At 31.5% G+C, this 17,054-nt stretch overlaps 1 protein-coding gene across 3 annotated transcripts in view; it reads right to left on the bottom strand.

Annotated features, from left to right (window-relative positions):
* Positions 1-1,639: 1,639 nt before the first annotated feature.
* The window catches only part of LOC123711391, a 69,667-nt gene continuing 54,252 nt past the window's right edge, over positions 1,640-17,054 (bottom strand). The window contains exons 4-9 of one of the 3 annotated variants that reach the window (XM_045663961.1): positions 9,584-9,712; positions 7,849-7,942; positions 4,004-4,131; positions 3,623-3,791; positions 2,422-2,562; positions 1,640-2,125 (exon numbers count right to left, since the gene is read on the bottom strand). In XM_045663961.1, the coding sequence (XP_045519917.1) occupies positions 2,438-2,562; positions 3,623-3,791; positions 4,004-4,131; positions 7,849-7,942; positions 9,584-9,712 (645 nt within the window). In that variant the 3' untranslated portion in view covers positions 1,640-2,125; positions 2,422-2,437. Of the gene's footprint in view, positions 2,563-3,622; positions 3,792-4,003; positions 4,132-7,848; positions 7,943-9,583; positions 9,713-17,054 lie in introns of all 3 variants that reach the window. The other 2 variants (XM_045663960.1, XM_045663962.1) reach the window with 2 other exon arrangements.

Genomic DNA, 17,054 nt, shown 5'->3' with positions numbered 1-17,054 from the left:
TATATTTTATTGTACATTAATGATTATACAGTTTACTACTAAACATATTATAGACTTACGTACTATTTAAAACATAATGCATAGAATTTCATTTTAATCAACTCATAATTCTTGAATTTTGTTCGAAAAATAAAATAGTAATGATCAAATTATAACGAATTTACATCACATTTTCTCCAACGAACTGCCTACGCAAAATGTAAATAAACGTCTTCATAAATTAGGCACGCCATCTTTCATCTCTTTTCAACGCGATTAGATATTCATAAGGCGCCTCTGGGTCCAGCCCATCTATTTATTTGGTTTTCTGTATTTCCTCGCATGTAAACAAAAAGTTTTGTAAGCGTAATATGAATCTATAATGCTCGTGCGTTAATGGATATTTGTTTAATCGTTATTTTCTGGGGTGGAGCCTCTTCTACTGTCTCAAGTACGTACACTAATGGAGTCCCTCGGTTAAGAGACAATTTTATTCGCAAGACACGCTACTTTTCCACCACGTGCGTAAGCGGTTATTTTCATTTTAATATTCTCCTTACCCTATAACTATATGACAGATATTTAAGTAATAAAAAAAATTTTGAAAGTTAGATATAATGTAGGCTAATAGAACTGGTGAAGTACTTAAGAAAATGAATGATGATGGAACGTCGATATCTCTTTACTTACGATGTACGATGGTTAGCATTATAAAAAAAACCCGGTTTCTAGTTCAATCAACACCAATAATAACTAAATAACAACATTTAAAGTAACATCTAAGTACGAAAATAAAGCGGTTTGACTAAAACGCTATTGTTTTTTCAAAACTTTATTATTTTCTTTATAATGTTTATTATACACATAATTTATATCGTGCATAAGCACAAGTATTATACGTACAACAAATCTCAATACTATTGTTATTGTATACAATAATAAACTTTCACATAATAATAACTTGTTAATACTAAAGGAGATCTGATTTACATAGTCGAAGACTTCATCACTCACTAATTAACACCGATTCGAAAGAATTATAATTACATCCAACGCAGTTGTGTATGATTTAGTTTAGAAATGAATACAAAGAGTAAAGGTCCATTATACAGCCGTCTGCGTTTGATTAACTATGTATTGATCAACAAAAAGTGTTAGGGGACATGATTTTAGACTTCGTTTAAAGCAGATTTGCGTTCAGATCGGGTTTTCTACCAATGCTAACATAAAATACATTTTATTGACAGTATATGTCGTAAAAGCACTTCGAAATTCTATACTTTAACATTACACAGATTTAAAGTACGACGGGGCACGTCTATGAAATAAACGAATATTAACTAGTTTAATATCGAAATAAGATCTGGGATTACATCTACCGGAATGTTTGTTTCGGAAGAACATTTAATAGCCTTATTAAAATTATATATCGTTTACCTAAATATTACATATATTTTACTATCTTAGCTAATTTACACATACTTATTTACAGACCTTTAAAAGCACATGATTTAAAAATAAAAAAATACGAGAGATAGCCTGTAAAAATTCTTCTAATTGTAATATGTACAGTAGTAAACGTTTATATGGTAATAACTATAGTTACAATTTACATCTTACCAAAAATAAAGCTAAATAAAGTGATTCGTATATCATATTTAACATATAGTATGTACATACACATTCTCTTTCTGTTATCATAGTATTGTCAGCTGCTTTTCCGGTGTACTCTAATCATACATTCGTTAAAATCTACGATTTCATTTGTAACAATATGAGAGAGGCAACATCGTTTAATATTAACATACTAAAATCTAAAGATTTTCATCAATAAAATTATATAATGTTTGTGTTTTTCCTTAAGTTTTTAATTAAAAATAAAATGTAAATATTATATACGATGTTGTCTCATTATATATAAAATATAAAGGACTGGTTGAAAACACGAAAACTTTAGACACAAAAATTGAGAATAGATATTTACAATTCTACGTAACAAGCGCTTTTGCTACTTGCTCGGAGAGTTAATTATATGTATGGTACATAACACAACCCACACTATTAAATAGCATAAATATAAGATTGGCGGTACTGACCTTTAAGTATTCACAGCATTAGAAAAGTACTAAATAAGTCAACGAAGCATCTGTAATTGAAATGTTTATAAATATAGTTTTGCTATCAACAAACGTAATTTTTTCTATTGAAGAGAACGACTGTCACAAATGCTTACAATAGAAGAATATACGATTCATCACAATCAAAACTGGCATTTAGAACACAGGTTAGATACAGATATCATGTAAAATAAAATAAATGCTTATTCAGTCCTTAGCCTATATTGGCTTATAGGCCAAACAAATATGGAATAAAACAAAGAAACAAAGATGTTAAAGTTAATAATTAAAGGTCAGCATGGCTATTAGGTACTTATTTACAAACCTCTAACCATTTGATGTCAAGACACGGCTAAGAGAAGCATGGCAGCAAGTAGAATACAGTGGGTGTGCGGCGAAAATGCTTCTCCTCCACGCTGCATCGCCGCTGGGTACTCACCTGATAGAGGAAAAATAGAATTTGCTTCTATGGCAAACATTAAAACTGTCTTTAACTTTGCCGATATAAGAAGTTACATTACAGATTGAATAGATAAATTAATATACCAATTTTGGCCTTTTAAGCAATCACGTTGTTAATAATTTACAATTTAGCAATTATTTTTTTATAATCTGTCATCAAATTTTGGAGAAGTTCAAACCTTGGTTGAAATTATAAATATAATGTATGTTTCATCACTTCGTTAAGACTATAAAAAAACTCTTCTTATTTAGGAATAATATAATATTTACGAGTAAGTACTACTTTTAAACCTGTGCTCGTGCGTTCGAAACCTGGCTTTTTTAACAAGTGATTGTATATGTGCATATAATAAATACTAGCTTTGAATGATGGAAACTATAGCGAAAAAACCAGAAGACCTAAAATGCAAAAATAGATGGCACATATCAGGCACAAAAGGCCTACTTATCTATAAAAAATATCCAGGAAACACAGTCTGTAACGCCATTGAGAAATCGTGAGTTCACACCGCATTACATAAACTCTGACCTGAAGAATATTTTAGTAGACACAAAATCAACAGCTTTTTCAATAGATTGGAGCTTTTATCTTTGACCTGTTTACTGCTCGTCAACGCGGGGTCAAGGAAAATTAGTGATACAATCAAAATGAGTCAGGTTATGAAAACGAAAATCATTTCTATGTGATTTTCATGATTTACCCTCAGTTATGATGTTATATAGAAAATTTTACGATATCTGTTGTGTTCGTATTACGTTTCACTTGTTTTGACTTTTAAACGATTTTAGGATCAATATGGGTAAACAAAAGAACATTAAATTACCAATTAGGGCCCATTGAGGTAAAATTGATTGACAAACGATTTGATTAACATCAATCAAACTGATATTTTTTAAGCTATAACAAATAAGCTTAATATTCCAAATTATGTTAAACATATTTTCCTACCAACACTTTAATACTAGACCATTAAATTATAAATAATAATAAGCGAACAACACCTGACTAAAGTAAATTATTACTGCCTCATCTTCAGGTTATAAAGTTATTCTTAAGTTCTCACCATTTAGTACGTGCACCACCACGCTCTTCGACTGGGCATTGCTGGGGTTACACTGATAGGTCCCCGAGTCAGAAGGCCTCGCCTGCTGAATGAGAAGGAACGATGTTGTCGTCTCACCTTTCTCCGTCACAACTGACACGCCACCTCTCGGCGAGTCATAGCTTATTATCTGTTAAAACGTATAACATATTTTTCAGTAAGGACTTGAGGTCTATAGATAATATTTCTTTAGAAGTGAATTTGAAACAGTTGAAACAGTTCATCATGGTATGGCTTATCAAATTAATATTAAAATGTGCAGTGTCATGATTATTTAATCAGGATTTGGTGGCAAAAATTAATATTGACTTTGATTTTGAAGCTGTTATGAATTGCACTGACCGCATCGTTATGGTTCCAAAAAATATACGCTGGTGGTTCAGGAGAGTAGAGCACTACGCATGTTAAGTTTATAGTGCTGCCCCGATCAATATACAGCTCCGGTCCGCCAATTATCTCCGTCGTTGGCTCTGGAACAATTGCAATCGGAAACGAATAAAAACACAGGCTTTTCAGTTCAACTTTGTCAAGTTTTATTAAGAGCTTAGCTAAAGCTTTTTATCTTCGTTAACAAGACACTGAGGATTTTAAGACTTTTAATTTAAGTTGTATTGAGTAAAATATTGAAGGGAGTTCCAATATCTGGAGTTTATCGAAATATTAAACGTAATTAAAAAGTTTGTATCAAAAATCCTAGTATTGCTCGTGTTACAAGTGGCGCTGTATACCAAGTTACTGTTTCATACTTAGGTACATGCTGTAGGTGAAGCTTTGCTAAAAACCCCATTGGTTCGAACTATGACAACAAACCAACACAACCGCTGCACTGTGAATTGTTCATTAAACGTTCTAAAATAATAAATTAATCCAAAAGATATTTAGTAAATATTAAAAAGTAACTTATTTTAATGAAAACACAATTTTATGGAACTATAAATATAATATTCTACCTCATACTATATATGAAATATAAATAAATCTGCTACAAGTAATTAGATGTTTACAATATAAATTAAATACATTCACTACTTTATTAAACATCTTGTGAAACGCTTTTTATATAATTTGAACAGTATTTCAAACGTCTCGGTATATAATGAATGTAGATATAACATAATATCTCGAAATGTTGTTATCTAACATATGTTCTGGTTAAGCAAGTCCTCTAGATACCTTTGCTGAGGTGAAACCGCAATGCCCTGGTTTATACGAACTTTATTAACATATAAATGTGGATGCTAACCGAAACTAGTACTGTTTTATTTGTGTTACTGTGAATGGTACATATTCAAGTTAAACTAATCGTGTCATAGACGAACAATTAATATTAGATTATTTTTAAATAAATAATACCTGTTACCTGAAAAGTAAATTAGTTATTTATGTATTATGTCCCCTCTAGAAATGTATATATCTATTTTACTTGCTTTTCCCTATGGAATTTAAATGAATTTTGAACTGGAAGGCCTAAACATATCATACACATATAAGACATTATTTTTGGAGTTGGTTAATAATATGAAGTATTTTATGATATTTAATTAGAATCTAGTGGTTTAATAACTCCAAAATAGTAACATAGTAGTGCTATGAGTTTTAATAAAATTTCCCAACCCGAGGTGGTTTTAGTGAGTATAGATCACCCGGAACTTTGAATCGTATCTCTGCTAAATATATCATAAATAAAATAAATAGCGTCATATCCTTTCTTTTTATATGTTATGTAGTTCGGTGCAAGGTAGCCGTAAAAATATTTTCCACTTCCAGGTAAAATTCCAAAAATATTAATACTAAAATGTGTTTGATTATTTATTAATATTTTTTATTATATAAAATCTATATTTAATCAAATAAATGCTTCCCTTATATTTACTGGTATATAAACGAAATCATGTTACCTTCGTAACCTTTTCTTCGAAGTAAATGAGATTTAAAGATTTGGTCCATCAAGAACTTAGCCCAATTCGAACCCTAAGTGTCAAACGTTGATCTCTTTTATCAGAAATAGTGAAGCCACATATAAAGCTACCAAACTTTTCCACAGTAACTTACTTTTGAACTGTATTGTGTATTTGTGCTTTCAATATTTTAATTATTATGATCATTAATAGCAATAATTATTCAAGAATAATACCTACATCCAAAATGAAGTTACTGGCCGACGTCTGTCATTAAAACTAGTAGTTTTCGTGTTTCGGGCAACGTGTTGCGGGAGATAGCTAGTTTTGAAATGAAATTCACAATAACCAAGTCTTCATTTAAAATTTAGTATCTATTATTCCTATTGTAACTATTATAATTCCCTCGGTAGTCTCAAAAAGCCAGTATTTATGGTTCGGTCACCAGCGTCGTTATAGTGTGTATTGATAAAAATTTGTAGGTTAATCATCAAATATTTGCGACTTGACTATTATAATATTCTTGAGTAGACTTTAGAATCACTTATCGGCACGATATCTTTAAAATTTATTATAATTGATATATAGATTAACTAATCCATTAAAATTCTTAACCAGCTCTTAAATCCAAACCATCCTCTCTGAGTGCCTCTTTGCAGTGAAGACCGCAAAGCAAAATATCTTTAGCAATCATCTAACCGGATTTAATTATTGCCTTTAATCTAACTCCCATTAAACTGTTCACTTTGCTGGAAGACTTTCTTTTATATTGACTTTTCTTATTACTATTCATACTTTCAGCATTTTAAATTGTCTTTTAGAACCATAAAGTGCACATTAAAATAAAATGCTAGATTCTGCTTTCGTTGTAAGAATTCAGACCTTTTTTATTCTTGCGGGCGCGGCGGTCGACTCGGAATTTTATTACTTGATAATAAACGACTAGCAGTAAACAGTCTTAACGATGGCGGATTATAACGTGGTTACTGATATATTTATTTACTATGATCGTCGTTATTTTAGTCGTTATGAAGGTCGTGCGTTTGAATCCCAGCTATGCATTAAATTTTTACTGTGTGTTTATTTTTGTGTGTCAATAGATGAAGAAAAAACGTTGTAAAGTGGTTTAGGCTAAAAATTTTGTCAATTTTATAGAACATACAATGATAAACATACGTCACAATATTGCTCCGGAATGCTTCGAAATAATATTATTCTTATTAAATTAATTATTTTTAATAAATATTTCTAAAGTTGTATTTATTTCTAAGATATTGCATATTTTGCCTGTCCTGCCTGTTGTAACATTAAAACATTTAACTGACACTTTGTCCATAGATAGATGAGTTTTGCGCCTAAAAATATTATGCATTGAATATAAATCTCCTCTTTCAATAATTATTTTTCTCTTAATTTCATAAAATGTACATAGATAGGAACAGTTCATCTTTTAGTTCATATATAAGAGAAATTAAAGCTTGTCATAGTCCTTATTCAATATAATAATGCATCAAATAGTTTAATTAAAGACATTAGTTAGTGTAATTAAGTTCTAAACAAACTAAACTCATAAAACCCTACCAAATAAAATAGCAATGTAAAACTTGGTCTATTATGTGTATTTTGTTACGATGTGCGTGTCTTCAATATAGCCGAGTTAATTAGTTTTCTTGTTCAAACGAAAACATTCAACTTCTGAGTCAAAAGCGCTTTGTAATATGCCACAGTGGAGTAATTGAAAATGTCATGTATTGAATATGAAAACATTGGATAACCTTAAGAAAATCATTGACCTTAATATTAAAATAAATAAAACAAAATTAATTAAAGTTTAATTCAAGAACATTTTTAGTAGCGGAACAATTTCTAAATCTGCTTTTATAATTACTATGTGTAATCTATTAATCAGATCTGACGACTTGCGACAAAATAAATATCTTTGTTATTATGTAAAAAATAGACAACAAAGCGGATAGTTTATATGTAACATAATATTGTATGAGACGGGCAAACAAGCTAAGAACCATAATTGCTAGGGTGTCTTATCTCTTAATAAATTATTTTAGTCTGGCCATATTGTTGAAATTGTAGAAATGTCTCTTTTTACGTTGCATTTATGTGTTAACAGTAACTATCGAACTTCATATGCTAACCTTCAATTGTTTATTATTCAAATAAATTAACACTTAATTTTTTTCATATATTATTAATTGTAAGAAGTATAGCTTAATTTATATTTGTGTAAATTATCATGTATGACTAAAATGATGCTACTGACTAACAACTTACCAACGACATTTAGATGTATGAAATGGCTCATGTGTGGAGTCGTTGATATCTGACATTCATAGATTCCCGAGTCCCTGTGCTGCGGGTATTTTATCTGTAAACAAATTATAAGACGGACTTAATATAATTAATAAAAAAGATTATGCACAAAGTCAACTACTGTACTGTAAACCCCCGTCATCATACGAATATTGCCAAAGAGTATAGAATATTCTATTCCGGGAGGGTTAATTCCTTCTCAGCAACCTTTTTATAGAAAAGAAGCCTCAACAACTGATACTGTTAGATTGCAGGCCAGTATAGGTAGGGTGCGTAGAAGAGAAAAAACCTTACATAAGACCATTTCTTTTCGCGAACAACTCAAGTTGGTGGTTTTTCTTCTTCTTCTAATAATACTACTATTGATATTGAATACACTATACGATACAAATCCGTTTTCATCCGAGACGTAGATTTTTCTATAGAACTAACGACGACTCTTAGTAAATTGTATATGGAAATATTACGTATTACATGTATCAAATATACGTGGTACTTTAAAATCTACCAACAAAACATAATTCGTTAGTTAAACGTAAAAAAACCTCTTAAAATATTACAATTAAATCCAGTACACGTATAATTATAATGCAAGCAGCAAATTTTATAGAAGATATTTTTTTTAAATGAATGTCTATACATTGTGAACAACGACAAACAAAGGCCATCATTATCATGACAAGTTCTGTGCAGCGATGAAAAAAAAAACAAAAGCATTTCAAAATGAGTTGCAATACGGATCTTATTAATGTGAAATCCTATTTCGAAATGAACAATGCTTTCTACCGTAAAATTAATTTTATTTATATTATAATAGAAGAGGAATTGTAATTGTTACATTCTATTGTTCAACGAAGGCTTGTGCTATATAAATTAAAATAATCAACATATAAATGGGGTAGAAATGTTGACAATTTATGATAAAACTGTCCAAGGAAGAAGCATTTTTGAGGATTCTTAGTCTCCCCGCTTTTTATCAGTATTTAAATATTATTATACCGATAACTTTAGCGTTGAAAGGGTTTCAGTCATCTCGGATTAAACTAACCTCGGAACCGTTTGAGGGACAAAATGGCGGATGTTTGTTTTTGGCTACGTAGCACTATTCATTACTGCTCTGATTTTTAAATGAACCTGATTTAAAGTGTATTGCATGTTTGAGACAATTTTTATATTTATATGATAAAATTTGTCTTAATTGAGGCATACGATACGATTTAATCAGTAAATGTTCAAACATTGTTTATAGGCGGATACGGTTTATTTGATTCTATTTGATCTATTACATTATATTAAAATATTCTACAGTATAAGGTAATCATTCCTAGGTTACCCTGCATAAAACAACTATAGTTTATTAATATACAAGTTAATTTAATATAGAAACTGTTTCATTGCATAGAAAATAATAGGAAAAGAAATCAATTTCTCCGAGACGTGCCTCTCGCGTATTCGATAATTACATTTTCTTTTCTCAGGGGGACATGAGGTTGCTTTTATTATTTTTCGATTATTTAGTATTAAGAAAGAACCGGAGTGTTAATGAAATGAAATGAAGAAACATGAAATTTTATATCAACAGAATCAGTTGGTACTAAAACACTTTGTGTTTCCTTTTAATGCCATTGGTGTGCGTGTGGTGGCATCCCAATACCTTAATTAGTACAGCGCAAAAAGCTACTTTAAAAAAAATCACCTGTAAAGTCCAGTCTTCTGAGTGCGGTAAATGTATCGCTCGAAATCGCTGATCGCTGGTGTATGTGTATCTACCAACTGTCAGAAGATGGATATCTCTATGTCGCACCCATGATACCTGCATATTGAGCTGAAACAAAATAATTGGATAACCTATCTAAATCTGTGCCCATTCATTTCATGTGACATTAGAAGTGAACGAATATTATGTCGTATATGTAGAAGGTGTTTCAATTTCTGGCAAAGCAATATTATACTGTACACACTGCTACAACTTTCGTTGCTTCGTCGATTTAAAAATATATTATAAATAATATTTGTGGAGAATTAAAATGAACAAATTATGTTCTTCGAAATGTATAATTAGTTCTGTCTAGGTAATAAATTATAATAACTGTCAAAATATTCGTTAATTTAAAGTTGCTCGTAAATTTCTCTAATATTGGATTAGAACCGTTTTCTTACGGACCGATAAATTTGGTTGTTTATTGACTGTAAAAATAAATACGACAAAGATGTTTCAATATACCTAGTCTAGCCATAAAATCTGTTACAAATGCCAATGCATTTTTTAAAATGAAGTAATGTAATATTATTAAAATGTATATCTACATGCTTATTAAAGTCTGAGCAAAAATATAAAAAAATATTCTATTCGAATTGGCCTTTAACCTGTTTGGTCACGAATCTATGGATTGACGCACTGCTTCCAAGGGAAATTTCGCCACTGCTTGCTTCAAAGATTTTTTTAGGGGCTTCATGTCGGCTTATCGTTTAGAGCAGGCCATGTCCTTTAAAAATGACTAATATTTGAAGTCTAAAGGGTTTATGTCCGGGGTAGATGAGGGCCAGTCTTCAGCTCTTGTAAAATTCGGAACGTTGGTTTCAAACCAGGCATTAAAAGTTCGTGTCTTGTGACCAGGTTCAGGATCCTGCTGGAAAGTTCACAGTATATTTTTAAAAAGTGTATTGCTGAGACGTTTTACATGATCCAGACTGTATCTTGTTACACTTTAGCTGAAGTTTTCACTCCTTTTTTCATAAAAAATGTAGTTTTGCGACTCCTTGATAAGCCACGCCACACCAAACCTCAACTGACGCAGAATGATGACCACGTTGTACCTTTCCGACCACTTCAGCAACTTCTTTAGAACGGTGTGCGTACAATTTATCATTCTGCTTATTGTAGTGTTCTTCATCGTGAAAAGGTTTTCATCAGTAAAGAGGATATTTCTGTGCTTTTCACCTGCGTATCGCGACAGAAAGCGTTTTGATCAATCCACTATCTTCAACTGCAAAGATTAATTTAGTGCATGTCATATAGATATATATATATATATATATATATATATATATATATAAATACCGACGATAAGCACCGAGCTTCAGGTCTTGTCTGGGTGGATCAGCCCGATCTTTTCTGGATTTCAACAGAGGAAGTGTTGTTGTATTTGTTGACAGTACAATATTCGAATATATACGAAATACGAACGGCTGATACCAAGCTTTTGAAGTGTCTGGAATATGACCGACGGCTCCAAGTGGGTACACTTTGTGCAAGGCGATCACTGCAAATCTATTTTCTTTAACACCCCATTCCATATTGTAATTTTATAATGAACACGAAATAATATGTGAAATGGCGCACAATCGAAAAATGTTTTCAAAATAATATACGTGTTCCAAATTCAAAATAATTAAAAAGTTGAAATGAAAGAAATGTTTTTATGTAACAGTATTTATGGCCAGACTTGTTAGAAAACACTGTGAGAGATGTAATTTCACATAAATCTTACAAAGTTCATTTATGTTATTTAATCATAAAACTAATTACAATCATAAGCCATAACTTCCAAAAAAAGATTACTTAAGTAAAGTAAGTAATGTCATTAACTTATTTCTGAAATGCTTAAAAGTGCGTACTTCAAGTAATTAAATAGACTGCGCCCCGAGACTAATTTAATTAAATACCCCGTAGGGAACAAAACCAAGGCCTTCAAGAGACGTGTTCTAAATATCATAAAAGCTTTGCTACTAGCTTTAATACTAAAAAAGTATGACTGTGACTAATTCACTTAAAAATTTACGCACCTCATAAAAATGTTGCCCACTTATAATGTTCCTAAATTTGTAGAACAATATTAAATACTTATCGACCTATCTACCCGTGTGAAGTCACTAGCTTAAGAATAATGTGTGTACCATACATTCACACGTCGTCAAGCTGAGATTTATCGCTGTCGCGAATTGCTAAAATTATAGTTCTGGTAACATATACAAACGATGGTGTTAACGTTGTCACAAACTTTATAATTATTTCTATAATGTTCTGTTTCTGTTTCATGATCATTTGTTAATCGAATGGGCAAGTAGGTGATAAGCCGTCTGTGTCGCACGCCGTCGACTTTTTGGGTCTAAGGCAAGCCGGTTCACTCACGATGTTTTCCTTCATCGTTCGAGCGAGTGTTAAATGCGCACATAGAAAGAAAATCCATTGGTGCACAGCCGGCGATCGAACCTATGACCTCAGGGATGAGCGTCGCACGCTGAACCCACTAGGAACACTGCTCAAAATAAGCGAAATATTGTGACAAATAATCAAAATAATTTTGATTTTGTAGTTTTATAAAAAATTAAGAAAGGTGCTCATTCATCGCTATGTTTGTAGAGCAATGTAGGTTTGTGTTATCATTACACTTAAAAAATATCTAAAATCTCTTAAATATGGCGTATTTCCTAAATTATGTAAATTGTCTTGTGTTGTGTATAAAAATAGAGATATTATCGATGTAAAAAATTACCGTCATATATTTATTTTATTTTTCCTCCTTGTTCGGTATCCCATGATCTCTAAAAGTATTGTCGGCTGTAGCACTGATAAGCAGCATTATTTTACTTACTGAAGAAGTTTAAGTCATTATAATAGGCCTCAGTCAGTAGTTGCCTAATGTAGGGAACATTGCATATTTGTGGACGACGGTAGGAACCTTATAAAATTCTAAAAAGCATCTCGCATGCAATTTCGCATTTCGCTGATGATTTAAAACTTATGAAGCTGTTAATTCTGACTCTGGTGCTGCTCTTTTTTAATAAGATATTGTTGCTTATTAAATCGTATGATCCTCAATGTAAGCGTGTGTGTAAAAACCATTCTAGGGGTTCGGTTACCTCTCATTCGAATTCTTCGCGAACACAACATACCGAACGCTACTTGTAGTTAAATTATTTGTTTATAATTTTTTTGTAATAAATAATAAAAATATTTAGTGTACTTTACAAAAAATATGTAAAATTTATGTCCACCTTAAATATAATGTATTTTAGAATAGATAGACTGTTACTTACATTGTAAATAATGTATTATACGATTTAATCGTACAAAGACCAGTCATCGGTCGCCTAAGTACTCCTTAAATAACTTCTTTATAATGAATTTAATTTGTACAGAAGTGGAGTAAACATTTATTTATTCTATAGACATTTCTAAAGGATTTTAGGTTTTACTTGATTACATTGGAACCGATCCTCTTAGATAATCCGTCAGACGTGAAATGTTAAGATTCCACTCAACTAAGTACTTTAGGGGCTGTCTCAATCAATGTTTCGAGATCCTGACCTTCACAGGTCAATTTTTATAATTTATTTTTATAAAGGTCGTTATTTAAATCCAATTATTATTAAGTGAAACGGATTTGTTGTTATATAAAAATAAATACGAATAACATAGTGATTTCAGAACATACAAATTTCCAACGTAATCAAAGTCAAAGTCAAAAACCATTTATTTATATAGGTAACATAAGGTACACTTATGAACGCCAAAAAAAGAAATATACATTAAATGCTTCTAATTTTACATTTACTCCCAGTTCTCAGATCAAGGGCGTAGAACGGAAGATAAGAACTGGCTTACCTCTCCGCCACTCTTTTTAATCGCTAAGTTTTTTTAAGGAGCTGCAACCATTACATCATGTTCCACATGACAATAATAATAATTAACAAGGTCACGTGAGAATTTAAACTGTTCGTTGAAATGTTTAGTTTAACTTTTAATTACATATAGTGGTTTAACGCAATATATGACATAAAATCTTGCCTCAGTTATATGGAAGTAGATTGGGATTACATCCTTCAGAAAATTGAGCATTCATGGTGCTCTTGAATCCAAAGAATTATCTCTAATATTAAATACATCTTTCAAAACACTAATGAAGAACATACATTTTTCAACTAAATGAAAATTTTATAAACATTCCAATTGCGTATAAATACAGAGGTCTCGTTGATCGGCACTATTCAAGGAAGGGTAATACTATATGGGCCGTAAATCTAATAATATAGTGCTGAATATGGAAGATCCGGTTCCATAGATTCGATCAAGTGCCGAATAACCATTTGCGCATGTATGTAGGTCAAGCAAATGAAAAGGATCGCTTGAAATGCATTTGGGGCGACTCAATTCTCACAGGAAATCATTGTGGCTGAAGGAACTCGATTCATTATTGTCTCTTCATCTATTTTTGTCGGTGAAATTGTGTGACAAATTGTAAGGAAGATTGATTTCTGTTGTCTTGGCTCGAATTGTTGGGCCGATACGGTATGTACTGTTGAAAATAAAAACAAAAAAAATGTATAGGACTACGGTAAATGAATTGCTGTATTATTGCTAAATGTATTTTCTATCTTGTATCTTCTATATAACCATTCTGTTGTAATACATCGATGTACTAAAATAGTTACTAATATAAAATTTTGCAGATGATGCATTATATGATGTGAAGTTATTTCATATGGCAGTAAAGTAAGTGTAATCACAAAAGGAAAAAACCTGTATGCGGACAAAATAAACAACGGACAAAAAATGTTTTCCGATTTAAGGCGCAGAAATCCAATCATTTCCTTTTAGTAATCAATAATATATATAATATTGAGTTGAAGTTTATATAAAACAAAGTATGATAAATTAAGACCTTTATCTACAGATAGTACCAAAACCTATACTAGTTATTTTTATTGTATTGTAAATATTCTTGAAATTACCTTAAAAACATTATACGATACATTATTATCCCGTTTATAATAAGAGTTAGTTATAAGAACCCGACACGATTTACATCAAACATATTTTATATTTGACTTGAACTAAAATATCTAACTTTAAATCTGGGTCGAGTATATTTAAGTTATAATGAAATGTTGCCATAACACTCACAAATTTCCAACAAATGAATAAAATAAAAACCCGACCTGACGATCTCATTAGGAACACTTGTCACGACAACAAATGCGATGTCGAATGACCATTCTATTTAAAAATACACACAGCTTAAAAACAAAACCCGGTGGTAGAGATATAAGAACTGTGGCGGATTTGGATAATTCGAAATGTTAAATATACATTTCAAATGACGATACGCTTAGTAATTCAATATTCTATTGAACTTTATGCCTTTTATAACATTAAATTCAGGTATTCATGGAAGCACCGTTGGAAAATTCGTACCTTTTGTTCGTATTGTCTTTTCGCATAATAATTTTCGAGAACATACTACCAAAAATCTTGTCAATTACGTGCTAATAGGTATTTTTTTATAGAACAGAGGCCAAACAGGCAGGCGGGACATCAGATATGTTAAGTGGTATCAGGTGAGCCATGACACCCTCAATCCCAGAGGGCTCGCAGTGCGTTGCCGGCCTTTTAAGAGTTGGTACGCTCTATTACTAAATTGAGGAGGTAATTTTAATTATGTGTGTTATATCTGGACCATTTAAATCAACCGGATCTTATACTTATTAATGAACAACGATTGATGTTCCTAGTCAATGTCGACGTAATCTGCCCATCGAGTAAGCTCCACTCAAGGCATAGAAATACATTTTAAAGCTACATTTCCTAGACGAATTTCATTAGCATATCTAATTTGAACTCAACTCTCATTTGTCCGATCGTTAGTTTTATCTCGAGGAAAGTGCAACAGTTTAGTTTTTTCTCGTTTAGCGAATTGGTAGCTATAGAATTGCAGAAGGTACTTTCGCTGAAGTTCGTTTAGAATGTTCATAAGCTTTTTGCTACGAACTTATTTCTTGTACAAGGTTAATAATTTATTCAGTGCCACTTCCTATAAATTCTATAGAATTTTCCTATATTTTATTTATCTGTACATCAATACAGACTTAAATAATTGATATAGTTACATTTTGAACTATGTATTTCTAATAATAATATAAATTATATTTATTTTATTTCGTTAAGGACGTATCAGTTTTTTTTAATAATAAACATAATTACTGATTAAATTCAAGCACTTCAGAATAATATTACTAACGGAATACGGGAGGATAATGTTTTTACCTTGTGATTAAATTCAAAAAACCAGGACAAAAAGTTTCTTTTGTGCTTAATGCCGTGCTAATGAGCCGTGCTAAAATAACGTTTTAGAATAATATTACGTTGAAACGTAAATTGGCAGATAGAATAACCTCATTATGATGAAACTGGAGGACATTATAAGGGTTAGTTCATAATTGTGTAATAGTTCTTTGAATTAATTTAATCTAAATATGTCAGATTAACGCCAAGTTTGGATATCACGACTTTGACTTGAGCGTTCGAACCCTGACAACTCGGGACTTAACAACATTAAATATTTTTAAAAATATTAAATATCCAAATAAAGTTGTTACACGGTACACACGGGTAACTACTCGAATTAAGAGAGCATAATGTGGATACTAAGAACCAAAGACCGAGTCGTTGCAGCAACGCGAAATCAAGCATTTTTACGAGATTGCCCTGCGATTCGCCCGTGCGCTAGTGACCATGGTCACATTTAAGATAGATACTTATACACTATATTTATTTAGATATTTATGATATTACTATACAAAAGGTATATTTGTAAATATAATATCGAAATTCAAAATAAAATATACAATATTAAAGTATATAATTATATAACATGCAAAACTGAACGCACTCAACGAACATATAAAGATCGATCGATAGTGTCGGAGACAGCACAACCTTTCTGTTAACAGGGATGTGTGCACGGACTGACCTGTATTCTGGCCCTTGATAAGGTAAAATGTGGTTTAACAATTCTATCGTAATACATGGCAATATGAACTCCGCCCTATAACGTGTTTTAAAAAGCGAGCGGGCCATCTCGTTAGCTGTTGTTATTTATATGAAAGATGCGGCAACGCGGCCTAATGAGAGTTTTATTTATAAAGTTGCTTTAACAATAGCGACTTTAAAGTTGCATTGTGCCATTGTTACGTTCATTTTAAGTGGGGTTTTGCGGTGCGCTACGTGATTTGGGATAAGACCTTGTTAGTGCTGTGCTTTTCGCTGCTCGCCTCGGTCAAAAGTAATTTTGGTTGTTACTCTGTAACTGTATCGCTGACAGGTGACAATTAGTGTATTTACTTTCGCTATCTTAATTTTCATTATAACATACATTGGTCAATGC

The sequence above is a fragment of the Pieris brassicae genome, chromosome 6 (assembly GCF_905147105.1).
Source record: "Pieris brassicae chromosome 6, ilPieBrab1.1, whole genome shotgun sequence".
NCBI classification, from domain to species: Eukaryota; Metazoa; Arthropoda; class Insecta; order Lepidoptera; family Pieridae; genus Pieris; species Pieris brassicae.
The sequence above is the reverse complement of the archived record's forward strand: the minus strand, read 5'-3'. Positions and strand labels throughout refer to the sequence as shown.